Source organism: Gobius niger (genome assembly GCF_951799975.1).
Source record: "Gobius niger genome assembly, chromosome: 4".
NCBI classification, from domain to species: domain Eukaryota; kingdom Metazoa; phylum Chordata; class Actinopteri; order Gobiiformes; family Gobiidae; genus Gobius; species Gobius niger.
The window spans coordinates 19,630,228-19,648,199 of record NC_136855.1 but is presented as its reverse complement, the minus strand read 5'-3'; the positions used below and the strand labels follow the sequence as shown (position 1 = coordinate 19,648,199).

Sequence of the window (17,972 nt, the reverse complement as noted above, 5' to 3'; positions counted from 1 at the left end):
ACTCAACTATTTTGAACAGTTTCCTAACCTGCGAGAAGGTCACTTAAGAAGAGACATGAAGACATACAGCATCATGTTAAGATATAGCTCTCAGCAGGGCCTCTGTCAACACTGTGCTCATCACCTTATTTTAGAGCCTCTAGAGCTCCCAGGAGGCCAAAGGAACCCCAATGACTGTTCTTTAGACCCACGCTACTGAAAACTCTGAACCTGCAGCCACAAAACAGGCACAAAACAGCAGCACGAAGAACAAAGATGAACAGCTGCCTCTTTTACACACGAGTCTTATTCATCTCATCCACAGAGATTTTGTCTAATATCCTCATTAATTGCTACTTGACACCTTTTCTCTCACCTCTCACAGCTGCATGTCTCTGATACAATCCGTAGTCATTTCCCTTTTCAAAAATCATTTTAATATTCTGTAATTGTAAATCTGCATTCATGAAGCAATTGTAAACCAACGGTATACAATACACTTTTTAAAGCGCAAGTAAAAGTTATTATTGTCTATTAACACAAAATGTACAAAAAAAAACTTAACACTAAATTGCATGCACACTTTTTCCACACATTTTCCTTTCTTTTTTTTTTAAACATCGGTGTGAGTAGGATACAGCTGTTATTCTACGACCTGACAGTTCACACACATTTCCTAACTAAAAATTAGACTAAATGGGTAGTGATAAGTTACATTTACTAAATTAAATAACTACACTTCTTTCTTTCTTTCTTTCTTTCTTTCTTTCTTTCTTTCTTTCTTTCTTTCTTTCTTTCTTTCTTTCTTTCTTTCTTTCTTTCTTTCTTTCTTTCTTTCTTTCTTTCTTTCTTTCTTTATTTTAACTAAAAAACTCAGGCAAGCTCTGGGTACCTCTAAACACTTCAATATATTTGCACTGCAGTGGAAAGGCAATTGCACCAACAGACAATACATTTCACAAAAACAAATACCTTATTATCAGCATCAGTAGTTACAGTAAGCTTCAGCCAGACAGCAAAACATCATATGGCACACTAACACTTTGATCCGACAGGAGTGTGATGCCGTATGGATTTGTCTGTAGCTAATGGTAATCAGACCAGTAGATCAATAGATTTAAAGCAGACTTTGATGCTCCAGACTTGTGGCTCTAAATGAAGGTCTTTATATTACCACCCACTAGACTGAAGCATCCAGCCACATTATTCCTGACTGTAGCAGTGGACATAAGCGTGCTTAAACGTGGAGGACACATACAATGGAGAGGTGCAGGTCAACAACAAAGATACCTTTGTATCAACAGTTCCTAACCTCCCTGCTTTCTCTCTGCCGATGAACTTCAACATTTCTTAGTTCGACATATAAAGGCGTTACAAGATTAATATCTTCATGAGTGAGGGGGTCAAAGAACATAATCATTTCTTTTATATGTAAGGCTGTGATGAGTATAATATTTTCAAAAGGTAGTGTAGACTGATTCATATTCATGAAATAAGTAAGTAAACCCCTTGTTCTAGAGCAACCAGCCGATCCATCCACATGATTTACAGCTTCCTATGTCCCAAACATAAAGCTAGTGTGTTTTTCACAAAGAAATATAGGACAAACATCTTGAAGGTTTTATTTATCTATTGCAAGCGTCAAAACAAACTAAAACAATTAGTAGATTAATAGTGATAGCAGGAACGGTTTGGTACGGCTGCTTTGAGCGTTGCCCTGGACAAAGGACTTTATAGAAACAGCAGTAAATGTAGACACAAGAGTCGGGTTATTCCTTAGGGACCAACCAATAGATGACTTCTTGTTCCACTAATTCCTTACACAGTAAAACAAGCCTCTTTGGAAAAGAGCCATTCCAATATGTCTATATTAAGTCGGGAGCTTGAAAGCAGGGCCAGTGTAGCCCTCTAACCCGCCTACTGAAAATCTGCACGGACCAATCGTCCGTCATCACCAGCTCCTTTGGAAATCTGGGTAAAAGTAGTGTTTGCTCAAAAACACTGCTTGGTATTTAGAGCATTTCTGCAGTTTATTTTCTTAATTTCTTAAAAGAATACAAAATGCAGTGAACACTACCAAGAGAAAAGGGTAGACATAAAAAAACCTATTGGGATACATCCATTATCCCACACATACATATGCCTGCCGGAAAGAAATAGGAATAAGCGAAAGGCCTGAGACCCTCGTGGCGGGGGGTGAGTGAGATTCAAAAGAACATTGGACACGGGTGAGTCCGATAAGCACGACCGGCTGTGTGCTGTCAATGTGAAGAGGGGGCTGTGGCAGGTTGGGCTTAACAAATAATATGGTTGTATAGGTTGAAATTGCAGCACTGTTCAGTTTGGAGCTGATGCTGGACAAATTGCATTTCGGTCATTGTTCAGCTGTGGTTTCAACGATTAAGATCTGTGTGTTAATATATACAGTTTTAAGTTTTAAAGTTCATGTGGCTTAATTTGTTTGTTTCTTTCTTATCTTAAGTCTTGTTTAGTCTGTTCTGTTTTCTCTATCTTCAAGACATTGCCTCCCAAAATTTCACCACACGGATCAAACAACTAAGACAAAAAAAATGCAAGGTTAATTTGTTATTATTAACGTTTGAATGGATATACAGTGATTAGACAAGATGCTCATTGACTTTGTTCCTCTGGGAAATGCTTGGACTCCCCTTCACAGCAATAACAGAACGCTCTTTCTTATTGCGTCGGCCCTGAGCTGAATGCAGTGCTTTGCCAGTCGTGGCCTAAGAAAACATGCGCCCCTTTCTCCGCGCCTGCTGCCCGTACACAGTCGATCCAGTTAATGTGGCTGCGTATCCCTCCGAATGTGCCTACAGCTGAGGAGGAGGAGGACGACCGCACCACGGCAAACAAGGACAAAACAGTTTACAGAAAACATTAGCAAAGAAAACACACACTGGAGGGAGGGACTAAACGAAAGCAACAACTGACCACAGGGCAAGTTCAGATTCATAATACTGTTCTCCTGTCAGTGTTATGCATTTGCCAACCAGAGGAAGAGGAATGTGGACTGAATTCACGATTAATTCCTAGTATTTTCCGACTTTATATTTATAAAGGCAACGGCTGAACAGATGAAATGAGCTGTTTTGCGTGTGTGACATTAGCGCTTGAATTGTAAGACGCCGTGGTAGAGTTTACGTGCAATAATACCTTTCTTGTTATTCTTCACAGGTGACAGAAAGCTCAAAGTTGACCTCATAATATATCCTTTCGTTAGACTGCTTTATGAAGCCTTCAGGTAACTCGTAAAAAGAAGGCCTTCAGGGTTTGGGATGCCACATTGTAGCAGTTAAAGCAAGACAAGTACAAGACGTTATAATCTTTAAGCCGACTTGTGAGAAAAATGCATGATATGGCCAGGCTAAACCAACAAAGACAATTACACTGCAAGGACGAGTATAACCTGGTCAATATTTGCATACAAAACCTCATTCACTTAGGTTTCATTTGCAGATGATCACTGGAGCTAAGGCCATTACAGCCCTTTGTGCAACATTAACTTTGAATGGACCGCGCCGTCTTTATTGTTTAAAACGCACGACTTTATGAAACGTCAGCATTTATCCCGGCGCTTCTTTGACAAGCGGTCACATTTCATAACTAATTAAATTGATCCCTCCCCCCCCCTTCTCTGTCGCCCGCACCAATCGGGTCCACTAAACTGAATTATTTGGATCCAAGTGTGTCAATATATTAAATCACGGGGGCTAATGAGTCAGGTCATGACTTTCTTTTATCTTCAGTCTTGCATGTGCACATCTTCATCAGCTAACAGTCCCCTCAAATGGACCGAGCCTGCCTGGGTGGGAGCCAAACCTCGTCTGACTGGGCTGTTAATACCCCACATAATCCTACTACAGCGGGCTGCGACACAAGGGGAAGCGCTGGCGGCGAATCACACACCCTCTAACACCAACCCCCCCTCCCCTCCATACGCACATACACACACTATGATATCCCTTCTCTATTATTCTCTTGTTATCTTGCTAACAGTTCCAATCAAGCTGCGCTAATTAGGGGACTTACGCATTCTCTTTAACAATATCTACTATTTCAGATTTTTTTCTTTTCTTTTTTTTTTGCCAGTGCGTTAATAAGAGGCTCATACTGTGAACATCATTTGTGCCGGGGAAACAACAAAAGCTTCAGAGAACACACAAATTAGCCCGGTTATCTTGCGCAATTACCATACTGCATGTGTGTGGGTTTAAATGCAGAACACTGCCTTTAAATATTACCCATGCTGTTGCAATTACTATTATTATTATTTTTTTTGCATAAATAAACAGCATCATATGGCAGGGACTTGTTTCATGACACAATGAAAAAAATGCAAGGCTTCCGAAGGTTTATGGCAGATGAAGACGAAAATCACAATTCTTTACCATTGCGGTTATGAAGATTATTGTACAAAGAGCGGTTATTTTAGTTTGACTTTAAAACCAGAATAAATTAAGTATTGTGAAGGTCAAAAAGCATTGCAAACTAAAAAAAAAAAATTGTCAAGGCTGTGCAAACAAGTGAGAAAACGGTGCTCAACAATGGCCTCCACTGAAAGTTGCTATCTGTCAGCCCTTGGTTCTGAATGCACTCAGGGGTGACACATCAATGCCGCAGCTCTTGATAAAGGACTGTTTTATGATATTGTAATAATAAAAAAAAATCTAATCCAATGCTCCTCTGTTTCATCTCGGCAGCTCTGTGTTCTACAGCTGTTTGTGAAGATAAAGTTCACCATGACCTTTCAGCCAATATTTAAACTCTTGATGTGTGTCTCCGTGAGGTTATGAAGATGCTGTGGGTTTCCAAAGCTATGATCCAAACGTATATGTTTAAATATAGAAAGTGCAGCCCATACACAAATAACATGCTTTAACCGTGACAACCTCCGAATGGCCTTTCAAAATTTCCCCCGAAATTAACTCTAACTTAATCTCATCCTGGGATTGAATAAGTGCCAACACTTTTTCAAAGAACAGGATGGAAGAAATAAATAAAAACACATTGAGCAAAAACACACACAGCCTTAGGCTTTGATAAGCGCCTACCACTGCAATCAAAACATCTGCTATCTTAAGACAAGTGACATTGTAATCCCAGTGGACAAAGAGTAAATCTCTCTTTCTTGTGAGAACGATGGAGAAGGATAAATGACAGCTGGTTCTCAATAGAGGGACCTATTAAACTGAAATTTCCTCTTTTTACAAACATTTCAACTGTTGGCTTTCTTTTGAAGCCTCTCTTTTGAACACCTTATAAGCCATTATAACTGGGCAACAACAGTCTCAGGTTACACCCCCAACAGATTTGTTCACTTTTATGGTTTGGACGGTGGACAGTGACTACTGGTGTCCACAGTAACATCACCGACTAGTTCCCCTCGCATGAGGCCACAGGCTCTTAAACAAGGCTTTTCTCCCTCCAGCCAAAACAGACAGACTTTGATGATCAGAAGGACCCTAAATAAGGATTAGTGTTCCCTCTCTAACAGACACAAACACACAGCCAAATCAATCTGTTTTAGATTAAGGACCCATACTTAAATAATACACTGATATTTTCTACAGTGCATTTAATTGTAAGTTTAGAAAAAAAAGATTTACTAGTGTGCCCATAGTGTGAATACGCAGATTAAGGGTCATACAACTCAAATTAAACTGAAATATTGTTGGGCAGTGTAGAGAAAGACTAAAATAATCCCACTGGAAAGGGAGTTGTAAGTGAGAACAACGAGAGGAGGCAGTGGAGAAGGATGTGCCTGACACAGGATAACGTAGGCTTCACTCAGGCATCCAGCCCTTAGCCTTGACCAGCGACCGCTCCAGCATTACTGTGTACAATCTGACCATGTCCAGCTATCTTCTGCCCGGGTGGTCCCATTTTGGCTCTGTGTAGCATCATCAAGCCAACCAATAACAAAACTTAAGAGAGCAACAATGCTGGCTGCATTATCAAAAGCATGTCAGGGTACAGTGTGAGGCTGATGCAGGCCTTATGGGACTGTTCAGTTTCAGAGGCATTTACCAGCCTCTTTCATGTCCCCCACCTACAAGCTCCTCCTCATTAACACCACTCATTAGCTGTTGTTACTTTTCCCCCTTTTTTTGTTCATTAAGACGTGCTAATTATTCCCCTCCATATTTTAAACCCCCAACAGGTAATTAACATTTGATGAGTGTTGAACGGTAGATTGACGTGAAATTAAAGAAAAAGATTAGAAGAACAGTCCCGAACAGAAGTTGGTTAAACGGCGAGTGCTTTAAAGTTTAATTGTATTGATCTTAGCAACAGTAGATGTACACTAATTACACTACAGAGGAAAAGTGCGCGCTGAACAGGAAAAGGGGGGAAATGTTACCAGTCTACAGAAACACAGTCACTGACCTGGATCTGCTGTTGGAGGAGGTTGATTTTGTGCTGCTGCTGCAAAAGCTGCTGCTGTTGTCTTGCAATCTGTTAAAAGAGAAGAGGGTGGGGGGGGTGGGATATGTAATCAAAATCGTAATCTGTAATTTGGTCAATCACAATTATGATCTGGGGCTTTTTAATTGTCAAGTCTTGAGGAAACTATATTATTTATTGCTAAATACAATGAAAAGCTTTATTTTAATCTTTAATCCGAGGTTTGTTTAAAAGGTGCATCTTGTCTGTTATTTCCTTGATATGAAAAACGTAAAAAATAATAATTTACATATTTATCTGTGCCATATCACGCAGCTCTTATTGTAATGTACTTAAAGTGTGAAATAACAATAAATAAATAACAATTATGCTCTCGCCCTTTTCTGCCATTAACCCTTTATTATATGTCCGAGCTTGAAATCTTACAAACAAATTCTAACAATAAAAATCTAAATATTGTTAGCATCCTATTATAAATTACATAAATGGAAAATAAAAACAATTCCTAAGATGACCGAGACAGGATGAGCGCCTTATATTGCAACAAGTCTTGGTTGAGGACACAGAAAGTTTACGCTGTGTTTCGAAAGGAGAATAAAACAAAAATCTCAATTTAATGGAATAAAGACTTAGGTGATACAAGCAATTACGCTAGGAGGCTGGCGATCTGTAAAATCAAAATAACACGTAGAAAACTTTCTCCAGCACGTGCGTGTTTTCATTTTATTCCATAGTCTCAATGGCAACGCTAGTGGTCCATAAGAAGAAGCGTCGAGAGATATGCATGCGACTTATACCTCTATAGCTCCAGCTCATCCCGGCCGTCTCTCCCGCTACATGCCCACTTCATTGAGCGTGACAACCCCGGTTCTAAGTGTCATTTAATTTTCATTTTTAAATATAATTACAAAGTGTTCACTGTAAGATACCAGTCGTCTGCAAATGTGTCAAGATTAATTTGTGCCGCCTTTCTCAGGAGTGTCAACAGTTAATTACGGCGTTGTATCGTGATGGCTTGATGAAACCCTGAATCCCAGCGGGCTAGCACTCTCGCCTCGTTTTTTATTAATATTCGTCCCTTAAAAGAAAAAGAGGAAGGGAAAAAAAAGAAAGAAAAAAAAGGGGGCTCAACAATAATGAAACGTTTCCCATCGTCACGTCTCTGTAGCACGGCCGTACAGTGTTGCGGTGGCGGTTTGCAAATGTACACCATTGATTGAAAAAGAAATCAATAGTGTTAATGTATTATTAGTGTACTATGACCAAATACATCACTTCAAGGTAGATGGGATATCTCTCTTCATTCTGTTGGGGAAGGTGTGAGCGTGCAGGGAAAACTCTGAGTGAACTCCTTGCTGATAATTGACTCGTAGCCATTAGCGCGGCTGCTGATAATAAAAGTGTCGCCCGTGTGGATAGTTTGTGTCCTTATTTCTTCCCAGACATTAACACACTCCATGGCCCCCGCTAATTTGCTGATTTGTACAATATGGCTCATTGGCCTGATTTGTGCCGCAAATCTAATGCCAGCCTTGTTCTAATAGGAGCCGATTTACAAGATATAGAGGACTTCCGTGTTTAATATAACGTTTAATTCTCGCATTCCCTTGCATTTGTTAGCACAGTCATAATAACGCTTTTCCAGCCACACAGCATAAACGTGGGCGCGAGAGCATGACAGGAGAATCAGAGGTAATACGGAAACTCTTAAATCTAATATTATTTCTTATAACTTGTGCAGAGCGAGATTTTATTGGCAGTGGGTTGTCAAACTGAGACACGCCGCAGAATTTAAGAGACGCCACTTTGGGAGGATCTATTACAGATTTACTGAGATATGGGGAATGACAACAAACAGTCGAATTTGAGGTAGTGACCGCATAAGACCATGGCTACATAACATAACAAGATAGACATAGAAATGAGCATCATCTTTTTACATGTCCAATGTTCTTCAAAACAATATAATATACATAACTTTTCAAAACAAAAACATATAAGTTCCTCTTTGAAAATAAGACAATAAGCATTGTTACCTGTTCCTGTTGTTGTCTGGCCAGCTCCATTTGCTGTCTCTGTTTCTCCATCTGTGAAGCAGCCAGTTTCTTCTGCTCATCGTGGGCCGCCAGGAGCTGCTCCCTTAGGCTGATGAGCTGCGTGATCATCGTGGAGAGTTGGTGCTCCTTCTCCGCAAGGCTTTCTGGAGTACCTGAGTAAGCAGAATGAACGGACATGAGCAAGACATATACTACTTCAGGAAACCTACATTTAAAGCTATGACCAAAGAAGCAACAAGAGGGAGTCTATGGTGAGACTTGGCAATTGTGTACGACTAAATATAGAAAGTGAGCATGGAGCTCACAACAATCATCACATTGTGTTATTGTGCAGGTCACAATGTAAAGCATAAAGAGAACCACTTGGGCTGCAGCCGACTGCAGTGATTTCACTTTGAGTGTTAAGGTCACACAGCCTGAAGTTGTCTATTTCGCTGTAGCTGGTGCTCACAGCTTTCAGGGAGAGAAAGGCAAGGAATTGTTCCCAGTTTGTGGACAAAGAGCTGCAGGGTGCAGTCAAACTGAGCTGGCAGCTTATATCAAAGTACTATAGCAGGAGGCTTTGTCTGAATGAGCGTCCTCTGGTTCTAACTTCGTGTGATATCAGCTACAGCAGAAAAGCGTGCATGGTACTGTACAACTGCTGTTACACAGACATCTGGAGGAGGCACTGCATAGGACTTTGTTTTTGTTTTATTTATTTTTTACAGTTATCTTTCTCACTTAGTATCAGACGTACAAGTTGAGTCCTGTCTCTTAAGTGGTTCAGTTTTGCCTTTATAAAGCCCTGGTCTAATTCTGGTTAAATACTGCACTACTACCTACTTTATCCTCCAAAATAGACGGAGTTAAGGTCCACTTTGTCAGAATATCTTAACTTTTTTCACTAGAGATCTGTATTGCAGCACACATGCCTAACCAGGGCTCGTCACATGTCTGCACTGTGCGTGTGTGTGTTATCAAGAGCGCCACTCTGCTTCACCGCTCTCTCCCTCTGTCTAATCAATGCTAAGTGATCCTACCATTGACTTACACAGCCAACATAATTGCCCGTGAGAGGCTAGACAGTAACTCACTCTCCTCCCACTCCACTCCAGCGTGACAAGCTGATCGGGGAGAACAACGGCAATGGGACAGAGTCAGAGGGAAAAGGATAAAAGCTTGGTAGTCCCGATAACAGTAGAGCAGAACGCTGGCTTGGGGCCAACCAGAGGCCAAGTCTTTCCTGGGTGTCTTACCCCGCTCTCTGGACACATCTGTCTTGAGTTTCTCCCGAGAGCTCCCAGGGGCCCGCTCCACTCAAACTATTTTAATTTGACTAAACACCTGATTTATTTTATCTCTCTGATGAGGAAAGCCGTTTGTCTTAATAGGACCTGTCAACCTCTAGAACCCATTCAGAGCAATTTACTGGCTGCAGGCTGGTATGAACCTCGGCTCGGCCTCCTCTGCTCGCTGCAATTCTCCATTTATGCTCTCAACGAAAAGAGCGCCTAAAAGCAGCTATTCATTGGGCCTGCGTGTGGATTCCAAGGCCTGAATTGACTTTTTATTCTGCCAACTACACTTGTTGTGAATAGCGTATCTGTAAAATTGATGCAATCAGTACAAATGTTATTAACCTTTGCTTGTGTCCAGGTTGTTTTCCAGGTCATATCTAGTCAACAGCAACACTAAATTGCGATCAGTGTAGTGGCGAGATAAGAGGGTTTAACAATAGACAGATGGCACGATATGAAAAATAACCACGAAAATAATCTGAAGACCGGAACAAGCAGGCAAAACAAAGACGGCATCCAGAATCAGTGACACTTTCTCACCCTGGAGTCCTATTACAGTTCTAATTATGAGCCAAAATGTGTGTTCGCTCATTGAAATGATAACAGTAAAATGTAATGTAACTGTTTAATTTAGTGTGCGTTTAGTTAACATGGCGTTATTTAACATTTCAGTGCAGAATCTGGCGAGTCAGTCTAAGTGCTGGGGGCTCAGCTCGGACACCAAGAGAATGCTAACAGAGGGGCCATTGTCTTGATTTTGAACTGTGGGAAGTCCCAGCTGCCCTTTTTCTTTAGGCTTTTTGTCAGTTGTGTTTATTATTCTCTGCAAAAAAAAAAAAGAAAGAAAAAAAAAAAAAAATGCTACTGACAACTTTTTTTCCAGAATTTCCTTTGAAACGTAAACCAAGAATTCAATTATAGATAAGCCCGTCAAAAATCAAATACAAACGTTTTCAGAGCGCAAGTGTAAAAAATCTCTTTCTTCCTGTTCTGAATTATAGATCGGTTTTAAAATGCGGATAAAAGTTTCATTGGGTGGTGGCAGAGAGGGGAATCGTGGTCTGTGTCTGACCGGCGTGCTGACAAAAGAGGCCGTTTCCTGCATATTGCATGGCTTTTAACAGTGGTGGGGCTGGGGGTCGCCTGTTAACACGTCTCCTCACATTGGACTCTCCGCGGCAGACTGACAGGTCGGAAGTGCGAACCGGCGCGACACAAACCCCAGCAGCCAGTACAGATGTGGATGCGTACAGTACTGACAGCATCAGCGCGCGACACAAGAGCAGCAACAGACGTGGCCTTAGACAGACAGGAAGTTGTACAGTTCATTCAGCTTATTCAGCATCTACCTTCAAGAGATTTCAATACTTCTTTCAAACATCATAAAGTGGGACAGCAAACATCACCGGGCGACTAAATAAATGATAAGAGGAAAACAAGCAGACCCACGGTTGCTTGGGGAGAGACGGGGGCATTTGAGCCTCGGGTCTTTGGATAAAAGGCACTTTGTAGGGGCGCGATTTGTTCTGTCCAATACCCACATCGCCCTCTCTCTTGGCTCCCTCCTCTCCGCTCTAATCAAGCAGTCTCTAATTTGGGTTCCAAGTCCAGTACCAGGGAAAAGAAGGAGGCTTGTTACTTTGAAGAGTCCCGAGTGAATAACACAGATAAAAGATTCAGGCACAAAAAAGACCAAGAAAAGTGAGGGAGGGTGGGGTAAAAAAAAAAAAAAAAAGGAGAAAAAAAAGGGGCAAAATCACAAGGCACCCTATTCTCTTCCGTTCTTTTGGTTGGGACAGCTGAGCCATTATGACCAGAACTGAATTGAGTATTTTAGCGCCCCAGGACTGGAATTTCTTTGTCTCTCGATCAGCCAGCTTTTGTGGACACTTCCATATATATTCTTTCGCCCATCCCGAGTAAATGAAGGCTTGTCTAAAAGCTGCGATTGTACCAAGCGGTATCCTTACACAGCGCACACATATCTTAAATGCCTGAGATGCTGAGGCACTTGCTACTCCCTTCAAAAAATGTACTTAGACGGGATTTTTTTGCACAGATGTAGCTTGTAACACGCTGCTTCAGATCGATAGAATACACGTTCTGAGTAAATGCACATGTGTGAACTCTCCATTCATTTGACCCTATGCCCATTTTCGACCAAGCACAAAGCAAACTGAATGAACGCTAATGGCATCTATTGACACCTTTGTGAGTCTTCAACAACTTTTAACCCAAAGACCTTTTTTTTCCCTTAAACCTTTCTCCAGGAAAACATAAAGTACAAGGAGGTGTTTGTGCTACAGATGTATTTATAAAAATCTAATAGAAACAGATGTTGTTCTCGGGTCACGGAAAGCCACCAAAGTCAATGCGTTGGCAGGACATCAAGCTGCAAACAGCACTATCTACTGCTTTTAACCACTATACAACTATCACTCCGCCATATGCGTGTCCAATAATACACTGTTAACATGTCTCCTTGTCCTACAACCTAGACAATATGAGCAACAGCTGTTTTACCTGGCCGACTGCCTCTGCCCCGATATAAAAAGCTGTTAATCTTTCCAATAAAACTCCAGCAGTAAGCAATGAGCAGTGCCTCACAAGTGCTTGTCATCCACTGGCAGCTGCGCCCCCCTAATCCCTTACCCTTCCAATTCAACATGGCAGCGGACTATAAGCCAATTCATGCCCTGAAACCTATTACCTTGTTATGGAATACCTGTCAGGGCGCGAGAATAGCCCTGCATTTAATTTACTTTAAGGAACCTCACACTGCTGTCCCGCTTGCATGATGTTATAAGTAAAACTTTCTTATTGATATGCATTTATCAAAATGCATTAAAGAGGCGGTGTTGTGTGCTTTGTTCAGGCTTTCATCTTCATCTTATAGCTTTGGCATTTTTTTTTTGTTATGATAAATACATACACAGAATACCAGGAGAGCGTTCAAGATGACTGTGGACGAAGGCAGCAGTGCAAAAATGCTATTGAGATACAAACTGTATCGAAGCAAGTTTAGGGAATGTGTCAGACTCAGGAGCTTTAAAGCAGAACTAAGTAACTCACTAGCCACTAGAGGCCATAAGCGCCACTGCAGGCATCGTAGCATGTAGTGTTTTTTTTACTCATTAATTGTCCGTGAGAGTAAATACTACGCTGACAGAAAAGACAAAGGGAGAGACGGATATTGCACATCCAATTACATAATGGAGATACATTTTTTTCAATTAAACTGTTTAAGTGCCACTAGCCAGCAGTTAGCTGTCCCGTTAGCCTGTTAGCTTCTTCTTCGTGATTCCATTAGTGTGTATTGGGGCCTCCGACCCGGAGGCAGGAAAGTTGCACCGGGGGAGATGAAAGACCCCCCCAATCAATCCATTAACACTTGTATTACCCCCAGAGGAACCACAAAAAGGATTTATTAAGGTAAACAACTGTTGGGAGGTGTTTTGAGAGCAGAAGAGGGAGACATATGCCTAAATGAATGAAAACAGGTATAGGTATATATAAAGTTAGAACTCGGTTGAAAGTGTGACATTAAAAGATATAGGCACTTTAATGCATGAAGACACTTGTAGGAAATACTTTTTGTTTTTAATGGGTTTTAGAGTTTTTAAGATTGGCAGATGGAGAGGCTCTTAATAAAAGAACCCTTCATCTCGTGTAGTTGTGCTGTTCATGCCAAATGGTGATAGGGTCTAATAATTTGATGATGGTGGAAGATTCACACTTCACTTTAATTATGATAATGTGAGAGGTGCCACGCTTTAACGCTATCCATGACACTGGGCAGGTACTTTAGTTGAGATAAAGAAAAAATGTATCGCCTCCATAAAACATAAGGGGAGAAAAAAGATCTAACATCGCCACGAATATCGGTGATTTTATAAAGTACAGCAAAAAAAAAAAAAAAACACAGACATCTTAGCTTGCCTTAATTGCCTTGTGTGCACACTCTTTATGCAAAGAATATTTTTAAGGAATGATTCATGACTTGTTCAGTTTTCATAATGAGTAGTCTCACCCATGTGCCCTCAAAACAGAAAAGCATATAGCGTTTTCAAGGTGAACACTCACAAAGTGCTGAAAAGCTTCTGAAACAGAAAATAATTAAAATTAAAAAAAAAAACACACACACACACACACATCCTGGAAAGCATACAATTGCACTTAGAGTTTTTATCAGATTCCTGTCTATTCTTTTCACAGCGCTTTTCTTTTGTTTCACCCATTAAGCTAATAATTAAAGCTGGGAGTTCTTTTGCCTTGGCCTGTGTCTCGAAGAGACGTCTTGAAGGCTTTATAAACCAACGTCTTTGAATTAACACTATTATCGAAAAGCCCTGTCTTTTGTCTGTGTTGCACAAGGAAAGAAAGCTGCTTAGAGCTAGACCTATGAGGCCAAGCGCAAGTCTTCAACAATGACTTAAGATGTTTACAAGGATATACTCGTGAGATCTGAGCGAAGATCGACTGTGTTTTTATTTTCATGATGTTTGTCAAACAATACCTCAACTTACATTGACACAAGAGAAATAAAACAACAAATTAAGACACTCAAATGATCACATTTAAGGATCTTGCCAGATGAAAAAAACAGGGCTGCCCGATATGAGGGGAAAAACATGCAATATTCAATAACCAATTCATTATTTGTCTAAACAAGAATAAATCAGGACTCAAATGAAGCTAAACTTTAACTAAATGAGGGAAATGAATAGAAAATAGAAAGAGGTAAATCTTTGTCAGCTGAAAGAGCTCTGTGATTTTGCGCGAGATTGCAGCTTGTTGTAATATCCCCGAATCCTGCAATAACATTAAACCCTGATAGATTGTGCAGCCCAACTATAATCCATTAAATTTGCTAATCGTCACCGGAGCAAGCCAATTATGTAAATTCAAAGACACATAAAATGCCAATCCTTACCCTTACACTTGGGCGCGCACACGGGAGAACAGCACTTCCTTTTTTTACCTCTATTGCCACAAGCTAAATTCCTCAATTCATTAGAGGAGAAAAACACACAGTCCAACACTCTCATACATTCATCTGGCAAATGTGGCCTGAGGAATAATGATTTAGTGTGGCTCATATTTCACTTGAGTGCACAGGGCAAACAGTTGACTGAAGTGTTATGGAGAAAATGCAAACCGTAGCATTTCGGGACGGCAGCAACCGGACAGATACCGTTTTGTGCCGTTTTGTGAGTACATGCTTTGTGTGCGTTTGGTAAATATTATACAGAATAATATTCAGATGTAGAGGTGGAAAAATACAGGCTTATTTCACGGTGTTGGGATGCCGCTTTCGTGCGAACATTGTTTCGTTTATTTAGTGTGATGTCCCACTTGAGAAAGGGGCTGTTGTTGTTGTTGGGTATTTATTTATTTTTTCATATGAACTATTGTGTCTTGAGAGAAGTCATTTATGCGGAAGATTAAGCCAGCACAGGTAGAGCTACCATCAAATCAGGCCTGAGCCGCTGCCCTCTGCTGTACGGTACTTCTAAAGAGCTTGCACTTATCTGGCGGCGACAGGACTGTGTGTGTGACCCCCCAACACTGTCATGTAGTCTCCATCCTCAAATCGATTGTTGACACTGCAACAGCCCTGATTTCTGCGCTTCAGAATTCAAACTGCCATTTCAATACCAATGTACAATGTTAAGCTATTTCTCTCCTTTTTCCCCCCATTATAATGAGTTCAGCTCGAGCTGTGATTTAGAAACAACATATTTTCCTTCAGTTTAAGTAAATGCTTGGACGCTTTCACCCACTGGCCCCCAAACAGCGGGCCCGGGGAACTGGCACTCAGCGGGGAAACTCGAACAGATCTGGAGGGTATGAGACTTAGATCCTGAATGCAGCGAAAACAAACCTTATCTTTCTGTGGCCAGTATACAGTATGTGACACAATGCGTGTTTACATACACTCAAGGCATTCACAGTAAGATGATATATGCCTACAAGTGTGCTAAACTGTATAAATGTCGGCTGCAGCTTTGGAAAACTGTTAGGGTGTATTATTATAAATGGCCAGCCTAAATACACACTTCTAATATTTCTCTGCAGCTCTCTTTTAGCCGTCTGCCGCGCTCCTCCTTCCTCCTATTATCTCAAAGTCTCTGTGGTTTGGAGCCCTTCCAAAGGCCTGCCTCACCGCGCTGTGGTTTTGTTCAGGAGATTTCATCTGCCCCACATCATGCCGGCAGATTGACAGCTAAGATCAGGTATGAAAACAAACAGTTACCTTTGAATCGACCGGTGGAAAGAAATCCGCCACTAATGCCCCTTCTCAAACTCAGCTCCCCCTTCTGCTGCTAAGCCCTTTCTCATGTGTGTCATTAATTGTAAACAAGCATGATTACAGATCGTTCTTGCTTTACACCTAAAATATATGAAGATAACATTTTTCTGTAAATAAGTGTAACATTTTTGAAGGTAGGAAAAGTTGAAAACAAATGTCCGATGTCGATGATAGTATTGTATTGCTTTGTTTGTTTATTCTTTGAACCTGTTCACCGCTGCAGCGTTCAGGGCAGGTTCCAACACAACTGAAGCAAAAGAATGTTTTTCTCTTTATGGTTAAAGCCTCAGGTCCAACCTGTCATTTCTATTGTTCAGGACTTATTGTGTTTTAAGAACCATAAAATATTATTATTACATATAATTCACTTTGTGCCAACTAAATCCCATCACCTTTAAAGTCACACATACATGACCAAGATTTTGACTGAGCGGGATTAGCAGGGAGCACACAAGGCCAACGTGCACTGTACAGCAGCTTGTATCTCTATGACAGCTTGTCTACTTTCTTTCTTTTGGAGATAGTGGAATGTTAGCCTTTTGTGCCAGTTTTAACCTAACAATTAATGGAGCCTCTGATTCATCATAACACTTTAGATCTTAATCATAAGGTGCTTTCTGCTTCGTACCTTTGTTTGTGTTTTAATTAGGCAGACCTTGTGCATCTCCAACCCTGGGCTTCTTTTTAATTGCCCACATTTACATCAGGCAGACATCAAACGCAGAGAGAGAGACATTTGTAAAGGGGGAGCACAAAGCAGCCCTTTGAAATATCTACAGTCATATGAAATGCCACGCTAATTAAAAATCTAAGGGTGCCACTGTGATAGGAGAAACATTTATATTGGTTACTCCGGACTGTCTACATAAAACACACAGGCGATAGTGTGCATTATCAGACATCCACCCTGCGTACAGACCACCAAGTAACCTTCCCATCCCTATTCATCAAAATGCCCCGGCCTCTAATTTAACAGTGAGGCTTTCAAAGGGCCAAGCCATTTTAAACATTTCACCCATTGCACTTTGATCTGCCCTGGCACACACTGTTCTAAGGCAGGTACAATGGATGTAGTTTACCAAACCAAACTACATTCTTGCTTTGATTATTTATTTATTTAGTCATTAAGAATTTCTAAATTGTTCTGTTTATATATTTTCAGGAAAGCGTACTATCCCAGAATGACAAAAAAGTGTAAATCAATGCTAAAATATGTTTTGCTGTTTTATGCTTCTCCTCAAAGTCACCACTGACCTGAAATTAAAATGTTTATCTCAGAGAATATTTATAATACTGAGATATAAAAACAGACTGGTGTTATCTGATGAACAGTACAACGGGGAGACGGCATGAGTGCCAGTGTTATCAGCCAGCTGGTATTGTGCTTTGCTGTATAAACATGGATGTTCTCAGTAACAGTCTGTGCTAAGGTCTGAAGAGCCCTGCCCATCCTCAGCCCACCTTCGGTCTGGCTGAAGCACACTGAGGGAGTGGTGTTGGACTGTGCACTGGATACACAGCCATTTCTGTCAAAGAGTTTGATTCATGCTGTTTCACTGAGAAGAAGACGCTGTGCCACTCTCTCCTTCTGCTCAACTGTGTTCAGATCAATCAGTTTAGAATCAAGAATTACCTCAACAACACACTGTTACTGAGTGGAGAGTCGAGGCCCACTACTGCCTTAAGAGACACCGAAACACCCCTGACAGACAAAAGTGCTCCAAAGTACGAGTAAATAGAATAGAGTTTCGAAGACAGCACTCTGGAACGATTCAGACATTCCAAAAAAAGATAAGGGTACAGAGAAATTAACAGAGGAAGGCTGCCAAAGGCTTTGTTTGATTTAAATGGCAAAACTGTGTTTGACTCTATACAGCAAAAAGATTATGCATTTCTTACAGGAATAAGCACGGTTAA

General features: G+C 40.9%; 1 protein-coding gene across 7 annotated transcripts in view; it reads right to left on the bottom strand.

The window, feature by feature from the left end:
* The window catches only part of sox6 (SRY-box transcription factor 6), a 99,211-nt gene that overhangs the window by 32,718 nt on the left and 48,521 nt on the right, over positions 1 to 17,972 (bottom strand). For all 7 annotated transcript variants that reach the window (XM_079555676.1, XM_079555675.1, XM_079555678.1 and 4 more), the window contains 2 exons: positions 8,442 to 8,614; positions 6,388 to 6,456 (listed from right to left, as the gene is read on the bottom strand). In XM_079555676.1, coding sequence (XP_079411802.1) covers positions 6,388 to 6,456; positions 8,442 to 8,614 — 242 coding nt within the window. The remainder of the gene's footprint in view (positions 1 to 6,387; positions 6,457 to 8,441; positions 8,615 to 17,972) is intronic.